General features: G+C 48.2%; 1 protein-coding gene across 7 annotated transcripts in view; it reads right to left on the bottom strand.

Moving 5' to 3' along the window:
• Positions 1-741: 741 nt before the first annotated feature.
• NLRX1 (NLR family member X1) overlaps positions 742-14611 on the bottom strand; it is a 33367-nt gene continuing 19497 nt past the window's right edge. For 6 of the 7 annotated variants that reach the window (XM_029572727.1, XM_029572730.1, XM_029572729.1 and 3 more), the window contains 5 exons: positions 13146-13397; positions 8931-10152; positions 7657-7706; positions 7287-7317; positions 743-798 (listed from right to left, as the gene is read on the bottom strand). In XM_029572727.1, the coding sequence (XP_029428587.1) occupies positions 9834-10152; positions 13146-13397 (571 nt within the window). In that variant the 3' untranslated portion in view covers positions 743-798; positions 7287-7317; positions 7657-7706; positions 8931-9833. Of the gene's footprint in view, positions 799-7286; positions 7318-7656; positions 7707-8930; positions 10153-13145; positions 13398-14611 lie in introns of all 7 variants that reach the window. The other variant, XM_029572728.1, reaches the window with a different exon arrangement.

Raw genomic sequence — 14611 nt, 5'->3', positions numbered from 1 at the left:
GTCTAGGAAGCAGAGTGAGCGGGATCAGGATGGGCCATAACAGCCCCTGCCTGGCAGGGGTGGAGCACAAAGACTGCCCAAGTGCTGCTTCACATCAGCACACCCGCTGCAGAGCTTGCTTTACCCAAACTATAAACATAAAACCCTATATCAAAGCTCCTGTTTATAGCTTCAAATCTCTGCTCCTTGCCTAAGCTGCGTTACACTAGGTCTCATCCACAGACTGATCTAGCAAGCCAAGCCCTTACAGAGAGTAAATATATGACCTAAGGTTCATTGCATTAGCACAGGTTTGAAAGTTGTGGGTAATAGCACCTACTGACAAGGCGTTCAACCTGCTTTCTTCTAGGGAAACATTCCCACCTGTGCTCAAGGCATGCTCTTCCTTCCCTCCCTCCCTCCCATTTATTTAAAAAAATGTGTATACCGCATGATTATCCTCCTCATGCTCCTCCCCCTTACCCTATGACCCCCCCTCCCCACACCATAGCCTTCGCTTATCTCCTGCCCCACTCTGTGATCCCTTTCCCCTATAGATCTCCCTCACACTATGACACCTCCCCACTGCCCATCCCCCGATGCCTGCCTCACACCTTGAGCCCTCTTCCCATACTTCTCCCTCACACTATGACCCCTCTCCTTCTGTGCTCTCTCACTGCCTTCCCACCCTCCTCTCCTCTGCCCCATGCTGTAACATCCAAATCCATCACAAAACCAAGAAACGGGAGGCTACCGGCATCATCAGTCAGGCACAGCGCAGGGTTGTCAATCCCATGTTTTGGATTAAAGTGAAATTTCCTGAAACAAAAGAAAAACATTTGGTCTTAAAGTCGGTACCAGTGCACTGGCACCTAACGTTCTGCTCTTTGATCACTGAAACACAATGTGCCCAGGCCCACTCAGTCCGTCCAGCTGCCCCTGCCTAAGGATATCCCCCAGACGTCAGCCGTACAAATGTCACCGCCTGCAGGACATTGCTCCCTGTTGCAGTATTGTCGGGTGCTCCACTGTACAGCCTTTAAGGCCTAATTGGTCATCTCGTGAGACCCGCCTCTATTTTGGGTGCGGAGGGACCTCTAGAAGTTGTGTAAAACATCACGACTGCAGGTAATTTGCAGGAGGAAACCAAACAGCCCCAAGCTTTAGTGAGCTCGTTTCTTCATGGAAAGTTCCCGTTCATTTCCTTGCTCCTAGGTTAGGCCCTGGGAGGAGAAAAATCTCTGCTATCCAGGTGTAAGACATGAAGGAGCGAGTATGACAGAACTTTAACGTTAATGGAGGTGATCTGACTGGCAAGATAAGCTGAATAAAGTGACTTTTCATCAGCTCATGGGCATAGGGACTTCCGCCTATTCGGCTGCATATCTGGAGAATTGCTGCTTCTGTGGCAACAAAAAAAAAAAAATTTTAAATTTCATGTTGTTTTATGTCATTGAGTTTTAGTGCACATTAACACTCATTCAATGTGCACTAATTTGATTCACACACCCTACCAAATTAGTGTGTTCTAACTGAAACGACATCCCTTGTTGGAACCACCACCTCCGACATCTTCCTAAATGACTAATCTGGGAGAAAAGAGGAGATAAGGCGAGACCTGGTCAGCTATATCCTGCTGTTCCACTACACCATTTGCTCGACCACAGATCAATGAGAACCCAAAACTCTGTTCAGGAGTAATCCCTCTACTCAGGGTTACACTCCTTACTGCAGAGCAGTGGTGCAGGAGTCAGCCCTGGAGCCCTAGTAATGTATGTGTGTGAGGTGGGGACCATGACACAGGAAGGACGGAGCATAAGAGAGAAGCAGCTACCAGAGACTACGTCAGGTGGAGACGGCCCAGGGAGAAATGTGAGAGACATTTATAAAATCATGAGTGGGGTGGAAGGGGTAAGTATTTAGTATTGAAAGGGTAAACAAACAATACTAAATAGTAAAACAAGGGGGCACGCCCTGAAACTAACAACCAGCCTATTTAAAACAAATGGTAGAAAGTACTTTTTTCACTCAGCACACAATCAGACGTGGGCAAGACGACAAGCATAGCAGAGTTTAAAAGAGCTTTGGACAAGTTCCTGGAGAAAAGTCTGAAACACATTTTATTAGCCGGGTTAGACTAAGGAAAGCTGTAGCTATCCCTGGGAGTCCTGCGAATGAGCAACAGGAAATAATCTATTTTATGGGATCGGAGGGGTACTTGGCCACTGTGGGAGACAGGATGTTGGGCTTGATGGACCAAGCTCTAACCCAGCAGGGCAATTCTTCTGTTCTAAGTAATCCTGTTAACATAAAGATAACAGATCTGAGCACAATCCTTTTCCTCTTTCCCATCACTGCAAAATGTAGCAGATCAGTAGTTTGGGGGCAGAGAGCCTGTCCTTATCTCCCAGGAAGAGGCAGGTTTGCAGCCCTGGAGCTCTGCGTCCTCTCTCATCTTCCAACTGAAGAGCGGCTGCAGCCATGGCCGTGAGATTGCAGAATCCTTCTCTACCGAGTGGTCAGTGGTGAGTGGCCTGAAGAGGGAGCAGGGTATGGAACAGCAAATGGTGCTCCTCTTCCTCACACCTCGCTGAGCTGCTACCAGGGCTGATGCAAGAGTACTTGGCACCCTAGGCAAGCCATTTATACTCCCCCTCCCCCTCCAACTTAGCAGCAGCTGCAGTGCAGTGCTCCCTCCAGCCGGTGGCAGGAGCTCCAACACGGCACTCCCTTCTTTGGCGGTATTGGCTCTGGCACAGTCCCCTTCCCCTCTGGGTCTCATGTCCAGGGATTTTGCCCTGCTCAAAATTCTGGCAGTCTAGGGTAGCGCCTGATGGAAGCGCCGGCCCTAACTGCTAGCACAGGGATCGGGCTGAGACGGATTCTGCACCTCCCCCCTGGTACAGCAGCTTCTACTGCTGTTGCCTGGCGTGGGATTACCGCACTCAGACCTACACCGTTTCCAACCCTGCCTACAGGCCACAGACGGCAACACTGCACTCCACAGCCCCCCGGCCCCAAAATCTCGGTGGTGGCAGCTTGGGCTGAGCAGATGTCCATGGCACTATGCTCCGCACCGTCTATTACCCCAGCAGCACGGACTTCCTGTCTAAAGCAAAAGCACACAGTGTGGCCAAGGGAACTTTGAGAAGAGGCTCTGTCAGAGTCCCTTCCATCTGCACCTGTGTTACTGATCTAGAGGCAAGGGAGAGGGGGAGCTTGAGGCTAGAAACTGGTGGCTGGTAATGGTGAGAAGGGGAAGGAATAGAGGGTGGGAAGGCTGTGGCGAGAGTTGAGGGGGAGCTAGAGGCTGGAAGATTCAGGGGGTGGTCTGGATGCTGGATGGGATGAACAGGAGAGCACAAGGCTGAGACTGAAAGCTTGAAGGTGGAGCTGGATATTGCAAGAAGTGAATAGAGGTTTCGAGGGTGCTGGAAAGGGGGACTTGGAGGCGGTGAGAAGTGGGGTGAAGAGGAGGTGGAGTAGGGCTGAGAAGGGATGAGAGTTGGCGAGTAGGAATGGAAGAGATGGTGAGAGTGGGAAGGAGAGCAGCTAAGAAACTGAATAGGTGTAAGACAGAAGGGGAGAAAGAATGGAGAGCATTGGAGAAGAGGGACAAGGTAAAAAAGAAAACAAGCGAGACTGAAAACACTAAGAGGGAAAAGTAAAGACAAAAGTAGAAAAATCCCCCTTACATTCAAATTAAAATCCTGAAAGCTTATGTGGATTTATTACCCACATTTTTTGAATAAGAAATTCACCCAAGATTTGAATTCTCTATAACTTTTTTAATTGTTTGTACAATAACTGAGATGCAGCCCTGTTAATTCTGTCTCCTAAGGTACTTAGCAAAGGGGATTTTTGGCAGATTTGGGATTTTTTTTAGGGGGGCAGGAGGGGTCACCTGCAACTCCCTTCCCCCCTTCTTTACTCCTCAAAAGATCAAACTAGGGCTCTCTGTAAAGGGAGGCAATGGGCCAGTGGGAGAGAGAGCATTGGGGAGGCAGAAGGTCGTTGAGGGCAGGAAGGGAGAACCAAATAAGGTGGAGGGAGAGGCTGAAGATGTGGTGAAGGGCCAGCAGGCCTAAATTCCCTGGGCCGGTTTGAAAACGGCAGCCAAACATTGCTGCTGCCGTGGGGGCAAGCACATGAGATCCTCCCCCTCCCCCCCAAGAGTCAGTGAAGGCAGAGGACAGGAGTGGACAGAGCTCAAGAAGTGGAGCTGCTGATGGACCCTAAGAGGGGGGAAAGCACAGGCTGAGGCCAGAGGAGGAAGGGAGAGCATTCATGGTAAAAAAAAAAAAGGAGGGGAGAGTTCAGGAAAAGACATATAGAGAGGGCAAAAAAGGAGCAACCCCCACACAGCTGAAGGCAAGAGAGACCAGAGAGCGCAAAGACTTTAGCAGAGAGACAGGCGTGGGAGAGAACGAGACGGACAGCAGCAGAGCCTCGAATACAAAGCTGGAGACAATGTTTTACAGAGCGATAGACCAACCACATTGATAAATCAACACAGAACCGAGTCCCAGGAGATTCGAAGCATTGATGGTTTGTACAGGGCCCTGGAAGTCCTGCTTACGGGGGCCATAAGAGCATTTAGGGGATTCTTGGGACTGCATCCTCTCCACGCTGGCTCTCACTCAAGCCTCTTTCCCCAGGGCCCGAATCCTTTGTTTGGGGGAAGGTGGGACCAGAGCGACAGGAGTGCCTTGGTTGCTCTTTTCCCTGGGAGAGGTACAACTCTTGTACTGCTGGGACTGCTGGGTCAGTGCCAAGAACACACGGAGAGTCAGTTTGAGCGTCCAAAACAAATTCTTTACTGAAGGCGAGTCACATGAAGTAACGGCACAGTTCAAAGCAGTCCTCAACTCCACAGCCGGTCTGTTCCCATTTACAGTCCTTCCTCTGTCTGTGCAAAGGTCAGGGGAAAACACTCACCCCCTCCTCAGCATGAAAAAATGAGGACCCCCAAGTGGACAGTCTCTGCACAGAGAGTCCCAGCTTCCTCTCTCCCCAGGGGTGAAGACTCCAAGTGGGTATCCTCAATAGGTCTCAGATTGATCTTATTCACAGTTCTCCAACGTCCGTCTCACTCTCTCAAACCCCACAATGGAAGGGATCCATACGGCTCTCGATGTTCCTTTTAGGGCAGGAAGGGGGCAGCAAAACTCTTCCAACCAAAAAGAGTCTCTCCAAAAGAAATAGGAGTCCAAACACCAGCAGATCACTGCTGCAGGTCACCCCCATCCCTCCCTCCCTCCCTCTTCCAGGAGGCTGCAGAGGGGCAGGTCTTCCCTAGCATGCTCCCCCCCCCCCCCCCCCCCCCATTGCAACACCCAGGGCTCTCGCACGTTTCTCACAAACAAACCTGGAGGCAAACCCAGCCAGCCAGGGCTGGAAGGGAAGCTTCCCAATCTGGCTCTGGGACCCCAGACAGGGATTGCGCAAGTCCTCCGAGTAGGCCCACAATCCAAAATCAGAAGAAACGCACCTGCACGTCCACCTCTCTCAGCAGAGTGCTGCATTTGTAACCTAAGGGGACGGCCATCCCAGTACCCTCAAAGGCAGAGGCTGTACCGCCCCACAAACCTCCAGAGAAACTAGGGGCACCAAAAGTCATGGTCATTATAGCTGGATTTATGATTTTGCACCCACAGGCCAAGTGCCACGGCAGCGCTCCCCTGATGCTGTGCCAGCACCTGGCTCTGGAGCAAGCTCTTCTTTGGCCTGGATATTTGGTGGCTTCAAAATTTGCCACCCAGTGCCTGATTCTGGGTTTGTCTCTAGCTGCTGCATGGAGAGCCCCAATTCACATGCTGCCCAGAACCGAATCGGATTGCCTGATTCAGCCAGCATTCAACTCCCTAATGTCGTGTGGTTAAAAACATTTACAGAATGTGCTTTTAACTGGATATTTTGAAACTAGATTACATAAACATACGAAATGCCATACTGGGTCAGATCAAAGGGCCATCAAGCCCAGCATCCTGTCTCCGATAGCGGCCAATCCAGGTTACAAGGGCCGGTTACAGGATCCCAAAGAATAGCTCATAACCAGGCAGAAGCAGTGGCATTTCCAATTCTACACAGCGGAAAATGGTTTACGGACTTTTCCTAAGGCCAGAATACCGTGAACCTTCCCTCGCTCCCCCACCCAGAAATGTCTCCATTGAGAGAGAGAGAGTTACTCTTCTTTTCCTGAGAGGCAGCTTGGGAAGGAAGGTGGGAGGATACAAAAACCAGAAGGAAGAGAGAGTGGGGAAGACCACGTGAAAGGTCCATTGGAATCCCAGGACTAGGCCAGCTGCGAAGCAGACACTAAATGTATAACTAATGCCAAATGATATAGTCTGTCAAATTAATGATATTGCAATCCACTTTGAGGCCTTTCATGGTAAGAAGCAGAATATTAAAATGTCAATAAATAAACAGAAGGGAGGGGAACCTAGAGGGTCAGCAACATAGAGATTTCTCAGTTTTGCAAGAGGACCCTTGTTTGCTCCCATACAACACTGTGCTGCTGGTTCTGCACTTAAATATCTATTTAAGCCTGAAGTATTAATGCAGGGCTTCCCAAACCTGTCCTGAGGACCCCACAGTTGGGTTTTCAGGATATCCACTATGAATATGCATGAGATACATTTGCATATCATATGCAAATGCATGAGATACATCTCATATTTCATATGCAAATGTATTCATGCATATTCATAGTGGATATCCTGAAAACCCAACTGTGGGGTCCTCAGGACAGGTTTGGGAAGCACTGTGTTAGTGCTTCTCTGCAGCAGAGGTTCCCAAACTTGTCCTGGAGGATACTCATCCGGTCAAATATTCAGGATAACCACAATGAATATGCACGAGATAAAAATTTGCATGTACTGCCTCCATACCATGCAGATTTTATCTCATGCATATTCATTGTGGATATCCTGACAACCTAACTGGCTGGGGGCCCTCCAGGACATGCTTGGGAACCTCTGCTCTACAGCATTAGAGCAGATCCCTCCTCTGAAGCGTTATAGCAGCCCATGACCCCCCCTATTATAGGTATTACAGGAGTCCACCAATCCACTTCCAACCCCCCCAAGTTTTTTCAAATGCCCAATGAGCCCCTTCCTAAATGATTAACAACTGCTATTGACCCCTCCCTAAAGGCTTTAAAAACTATAACCTCTCTCCAAAGGCGCCTTCGCTACCTCTGAACCCCTCCCCTGAGGCATTCCAGTTACCTAGGACCCCCTACCCCCAGGCATAAAAGCTGCCTGCTAACCTAACACCTTCCCCAAGAGCAGCCCAGAACTCACTGTGGTGTTAACTCCTTGGAGTCTTCAAACCCTGAAAAGGAAGGAGAAAAGGCCTTGAAGCAGGAGCAAACCCCTTCCCTCCTCCTCCTCCCAAAATAGTCTCCTTGGGAAGGGTCTTAGTAACACATATTCCAGACTTCCTCCGAGAGGACCCTAACCTCCCAAGACCCTTCACTGTTCCTCGCCCCCAGAGCCAGACCTCAGTGTCAAAGGCCTGCAACCACCGCCAGAACGGAAGGAAGATGGCCGGGCCTTATCGTAGCCCATCCTTCAGGGCTAAGCCCCCAGCCTCCATCTGCCACTCCCTGAACTGCTGCCGAACCCAGAGTCTCTGCTCCCCTCCCTGCCTTACAAGCCCCCAGCTCTCTACCTGCATTTTCCTTCATGGTGGCTGCGTTCGGTCTTGTGTCTTGGTTCCTCCTGAGGGAGCAAAGGGCAGGGTGAAGTTTATTAAGAATCCTTTGGTCTTGCAGGGCTGGGGGAAGGTTTAATGTTTAAACAGTGCTGGAGCCTGCGCTCAGCGGTGCAGCTCCAACTGCAAATTGAAATCAGCAGCAGATCTAGCGAAAGGCAGATCAGCTCACACCCGTCTCTCACCCGCTTACAAGGCCACACTTTATCCTCCTACATTTGGATTTCAGATTTAGTTATTTTGTCTTTCCAATGCCAACAACTAACTAGCTGCTAAAGTTAAATATAGTGTTGCCAAATTCTCACTAAATTTACGCAGTTAAAATTGTTAATCTTTATTACACCGAAAAATTTTTTTAATGTAAGGTTTAAACATTTTTTGTATATTTTTTATAATGAGAGAAAAGACCTCAGGACTGGCAAAGTATCTGATATGCACAGAAGCTTATAAGGCAGTAGTTTCAGTCTCCGGTCTTTTTGTCTCTTTTTTATATTATTAAAAGAATTTTTGTTCCTTCTGCTTATGTTAATAAATCACTTGAATCCACCACAGAACAAATCTGTCATCATGGCATTGATATGCCAAACAAGTAAACATTGCCAAACAGAACTTATTAGAGTTCAAGAAATGTCCAACAACCTGATTGTGACAAATTCAAAGCGTGGCAACTTGAATTTAAATAAATAGCCCAATGGGTGGATTTTTCAGAAGGGAGCAAACTTTGTACGTTCAAATTTCAGAACGGGAAATTCTCACCTATTCACCGATTTCTGAAACTTATCCCGACATCTAAGTGAGAACCTGCACTTATCTGAGAACTTGTTTCATGTTTTCAAAACAATCAGTGAATAGGTGAGAATTTCCAGTTCTGAAACTTGAACGTACAAAGTTTGCTCCCTTCTGAAAAATCCACCCATTGGGCAATTTAGTTAAATTCAAGTTGCCACGCTTTGAATTTGTCACAATCAGGTTGTTGGACATTTCTTGAACTCTAATAAGTTCTGTTTGGCAATGTTTACTTGTTTGGCATATCAATGCCATAATGACATATTTGTTCTGCAGCGGATTCAAGTGATTTATTAACATAATCAGAAGGAACAAAAATTCTCTTAATAATATATCCATAATTTCTAGACGCGTACACTTTCATGATTGCTGGGGGGGGGGGGGGGATGTCACCGCCTAAATTGTAAATCTAGCCCTGGGGACGACCAGGGTTGCTGCGGACGCACCAGGAAGGAGGAGTCATGGTCATCAACCAGAGCGAAACCCGGTGGCCGGATTCAGACCCCGCGATTCAGGGTCCTGAAGGGTTCTCTGCGCACGGCTCCCGGCCTCAGGATCATTGCTGCCTGGACCAGACTGGGAGCAATGGGATGTAGGGGAGGCCCTTCTGAAAAACAGGAAAAGGAGAAAAAAAAATTCCTCCCCTCCCCCGCCAGGTGCAAATTAAGGCTCAAGGCACCGGGGATCCCCCACACTAGTTTTGATGGAGCGGGAAGAAGGAAAAAGGAGGAACAAAACAAAAATAAGCCCCCACCGAGCCCTACGTATAAATCCATTCACCGTATGTTAACTGAGCAGCCTCACAGAACTGCAGGTACAGCCGGACGAATATTCAGCAGCATTCCCTATCTAAATCCACCCGTGCTACATCCTGGAGCCCCCACCATAAATGCACACACCCCTGTCTATAAAAAGGCACAGGCAGAGCCTTCCTGCTCTTCCACACCCTCCAGCAGAGAGTTTTACTACAGCAGTAAAGGTTTCATATAAAAAAAAAAAAGGGGACAGGGCCACTGCAGGGGGAGGTGTGGATTAAGCTGCAGACCTTAGCCAAACAATGATCCTTAGTACGCAGGCAGCACATGAAGGTGTTTATTGAGAGGTCAGCCCCCGTACAGACAAATGGAGCAATACATACAGCCCTTGCCCTGTGTTTACCAAAAGAAGCTCCGGTCATACGTACCCAACAAGCACCGACCCAAAGCTGGGGGCTTTCTAGAGTCCACTCTCGTGCATGCTGGGGCACCTTTAGCTTGGTTCAATGCACTGGCTCTAGAAGTACAAAACCCCACAATGAGCATCCCCTGACCCCCTGATCTCCTCCTATTGGCCTATGACCTCTTTACTGCCTACACATTCCCATGCTGGACCGTGGCCAGCACCTTCCGGACCTGGTTTTCTACCCGCAGGAACCTGGCTTTCTTCCAGGGGTTAGCGGTCTGCCGGCGGCCGCACTGAAGGTCGTCCAGCAGGAGGTGGAGGTGCCGCTGGATCCGGTCCCGATCCCAGCCCTTCACGTTGGAGGTCACCATGTTGAGGATGAGCGAGGAGTACTCCGATACATCCGTGCCTTCTGCCAGGGACACCAGGACCTTCACGCCGTCCCGCTCACGCTGAAGCTCGTGTAGCTGCTGTCTCCCTTCCTCGCTGATCTCGTTAAAGTACAGGCTGAAAGGAAAAGAGAGAGAGAGAGAGAGAGGTCAGGAGGTCCCAGACCTCCAGGGGAGGGAAAGCCACAGACTCCAGCTGGGAAACTGCATGTTCTCGCTGCGATTATGGACGGGTGCTAATGGGTTCGGAGCAGAACTAAGAGGTTTCCCCCCATCCTACAAAAGAGAACATTAAAACAAATTCTGCTGTCACCTCAGCATCGCTGACAGAAACTCCCTCTACTACCAGGCACTGTGAAGTAACACAAAACTCTGCAAAAAAAAACAAAACCCACAGACAGCACTGATGCAGCAAACCTACCATATCATTACAATTACTCCCAGGACACAAACAGCAACCACCCTACCTATGAAAAAGCAGCACTACAAATATTGCAAGAGGCACTAGAAGACCAGTAAGCCTTCTATTAGTAGGTCCAGATCAGAAAACTAAACAAGCTGGACGGCTATTGGTCTGCTACCTACAGCTACAGAAATGAACTCACCTCGGTCACAAACCCTGGCAGATCCAATAAAGGATCTTGGCTTTTGGATTGATTATAACCTGAGCCTTAAGAATTACATTGCCATAAAAACAAGAGAAGGCTTTCATAAACTCCAGATAATAAAACACCTCAAACCACTACTATACCCAAATGACTTCAGAACAATTCTTCAGATCCTCATTTTCTCAAGTCTGGATTATTGCAACGCAATTTTCTTAGGACTTCCAAAATCCTCCCTAAAACCACTACAATTACTTCAAAATGCTGCTGCTCGAGTACTAACCGGAAAAAAGAAGTTTGATCACATCACTCCAACCCTAAAAAACCTTCACTGGTTACCTATTTCACAGAGAATAAGATACAAATCCTTAACCATCCTACATAACGAAATTTACAAAGACAACAACTCATCCCTGGACAACATGATTACAATTCACAAATCACCCCGCTCTTCAAGATCTTCTGACAAATTACAACTATTCATTCCTCCTCTCTCCTCTGCAAAACTATCCTCTACGAGACATAGAGCCTTCTCTATAGCTGGACCAAAAGAATGGAACTCTATCCCAGGATACCTAAGTTCCATCAAAGATCCCAAAAACTTCAAAAAAGAACTAAAAACATGGTTGTTTATAGAATCATACGCAGAATGATATGATCTACATATACCTTTCACAACCACCTTCATTCTAACATGTTATAATCTGCTTTTGCTGAGATGTTATATATATATATTCTATCTTTTGTTTGATGTTATATTTATAATTTTATAACTGTTCATTGTATGAATTTGTTGTTACACTGTAAACCGGAATGAAGGCACTATGCTATATTTCGGTATAAAAAAAGAATATAAATAAATAAATGCACATTTCCCAAAGCTGAAAGAGAATGCAGACTTCCCAGGGGAAAAAAAAGAGGAGAAACAGCAGCTCGAGCAGCAAAACGCTCTGCATCCCGTGACTAGGCCGGAAATGCAATATGACCAGAGAGAAATAAATACGGACCATCACCAGAACCTGGGGACTGTCCTTTATTATTTTTCTCTTCTGTACCACATGTGAAATTCCCAGGCTGCTCCTTTCATCTTGACTATCTGTGACACAGGCTTGCGACTGCACATCTCAGTGTGGAAACATTGTGGCCACCTGCGCGGGACGTGAAACTGGTTTTTGTACGCCTCCTGCCGATGGGCTCACTTTCTGTGCAAGACGTACATATTTGGCAGCAGGTGCATCAGGTGTGCGGCACGGGTTTGTGTGTTTGCAGGCATGACAGGTAGGTGCATCATGGGTTGGTGTGTAACTGCAGACACGTGCGCGTGGCTGTACACGTGACATGGATTTGTCTGTCTGCTCGCGTATTGGCTTGTGCGCCTAAGGCACCTGGGTTGGTGTCTACAGGTGTACTGGATGCACGCAAAGTTGCGTGGCACACAGATTTTCAGTTAGCTATATCTGCACGCTTCTTTGGAAGGCCAGACTGCACATTCCTGATTACTATTGCAGCTGCTCTGGTGTCAGCTCACCCGTATTTGACTCCTGGAAAAATAAGTTCCTTTTGACATCATTTCCCCCTGATGAAGTCTTAGGCTGAAACACCAGCCGGCGTCGGGGACCTTTGGGATTTCTGTGGCGAGACTCTATTGTAATAGCGTTTCGGCAGGTAACGCAGCGAGAATGTGATGATTTTTTAGGGTTATTTGTGCAATTTATATAAAATACCAAAACATGTTTACAGAGATGACGCCTGATGATGGAGTTACCAAGTAAGACGTGGGATAAATGAAAGGGATGCGCATTTATTACATCGGTGCCCGTGGGTATGCGAGTACCTCGCCCACTTTCTAGCGCACGCGGGAAAACAGAGCGTAAGCGTGTACCTCATTACTACAAATACAGGCATGCTCTCCGATTCCTGCGTGTACTAGGAAGTACATACACGCCAAAACGGATGTGATAAACGCACATCCCTAACACATGACTGAAAGTGCTGGATGTGAATCCCCTACTTCTGATTCCCCACAGTTTGTCATACATTGAGATTAGAAAATTTGAGAATTTTTTTTTCTTTTTTCCACCTCATTCTTTTGCTTGTTTCTATTGAGAGGTTGTGGTTTTCCCCTCCCTTGCATGCCACTCGTACACATGTTTGTATGTCAGGGTGTGCTGGGTGTGTGCGTACACATGCCATGGGAGTGTAGCGGGTGTGTAGGATTGTGTGCATGAGACAGTTGGTATATCTGTGGGTGTACTCGGTACATCACATAGGTTTTTAGGTCTGTGGTGTATGAGACTGCGTGGTTGTATCCAGTGTGTAAGGCTGTGTAAGACTGTGCACCAAGCAGGAGTCCACGCACACATTTCTCACTGGTTACAGACTGCGGATTTGTACACCCAAGTGTATCATGCGATGTGTGACCGTACAGTTCTGCAGGTGACAGTACAGGTGTATGAGAGACCGCAGCCATGTTGGGGCAGAGGTGGGGACTAGGGGGTACACTCACTGCACTTTCTCCAGCGTTGGGTGCCTCTTTGCCACATCCACCAGTGCCAGGGCTGCCTTGTCCGTCACAAAGTTATATGCCAGGTTCAGCTCTCGCAGATGGCGGTTCTTCTCCAAGTGTGCAGCAATCACCTCCACACCTTCGTTCCCCAGAGAGGTATGCAGGAGGGACAGGTGAGACAGAGACCGGTTCCCTGCAATGGCCTCTCCAAGGATCAGAGCCCCCTGCTCTGTGATGGGGTTGTTACCAAGCCTGCAAAACAGAGCCCAAGAGAGACATAGCCATGAGCACAGGCACCAGCACCATGGGGGCCGGGGATACTTGGGTGCTTCAGTATCAGGTCAACCCAGGGCAGCTGCTGGACAAAATGGTGTCTGCTCGCAGACTCCCTCAAAAGTGCAATATGATGCCACGCGCTGCTTGCCCACGTTAAACCTCTCAGCTACTGTGTGGGGACAGAGCAGGCAGATCTGATACTGGAGGTGCTCAAGTATCCACAGCACCTGCGGAGCTGGTGCACATGAACCAACTTCTAGGCCTCACGCTGGTGCACTTGAACCAACTTCTAGGCCTCACGCTTCTCTCAGTAACTCTCTTCAATGCGCAATCCTTAACCAAGAAAACACATATCCTCAATGATTACCTATTGGACTCCAACCCAGACATCTGTGCCATCACAGAAACATGGTTAAAAAACTCAGACATCGCCTTAACCAACCAACTACCCATCCAGTCATATGACATCTTCACCTTCCACAGACACAAAAAGAGAGGAGGCGGACTTCTTCTAGCCTCCAAGAAAGAACTCAGACTGACCGCACATTCAATCAAGACAGAGTCCAAATTGGAACTGGGTCTAGTTAAGTCAAAACATCTACAAATCCTGTTAGTGTACGCTCCCCCGGGAGTTCTAGAAACGGACCCCTCACCCCTCATAGAATCCATTGTGAAACACATCAACTCAGACCTTCCTACAATGATCATGGGGGATTTCAACCTCCATACAAACGCAACACCTCTCTCTGCGAACTGCGAAGCCCTCCTCACCTCCCTCGGCGCTATGGGATTCACTCAGACCATCAACAGCCCCACTCATAAAGCTGGACACACTCTGGATCAAATATTCATCAACTCTCATTTCTCTTATACAGTAGAACCCACTTGTACCCCTATCCCGTGGTCAGATCATTTTCTGATAGAATCCTCCTTCTCCACACTCAAACAGACACACACCTCCTCACACCTTTCTACCATTCAATTCAGGAAAGCGTGTCCATCTGACACACTCAGTGATCAGCTTTCCAAAGAACTCCCTAACTTAGACCTAACCAACCCGGACTCAGCTCTAACCTCCTGGCAAAAGATTACAGAAGCAGTCGCAAACAAGTGGTGCCCAATAGTCACCAAATCAATCAACCCAACAAAAAAGGGAAATCAACCCTGGTTCAGCACGGAACTCAAACAGA

Source organism: Rhinatrema bivittatum, chromosome 12 (assembly GCF_901001135.1).
Source record: "Rhinatrema bivittatum chromosome 12, aRhiBiv1.1, whole genome shotgun sequence".
Lineage (NCBI taxonomy): Eukaryota > Metazoa > Chordata > Amphibia > Gymnophiona > Rhinatrematidae > Rhinatrema > Rhinatrema bivittatum.
This window is presented reverse-complemented; position numbering and strand designations above follow the sequence as displayed.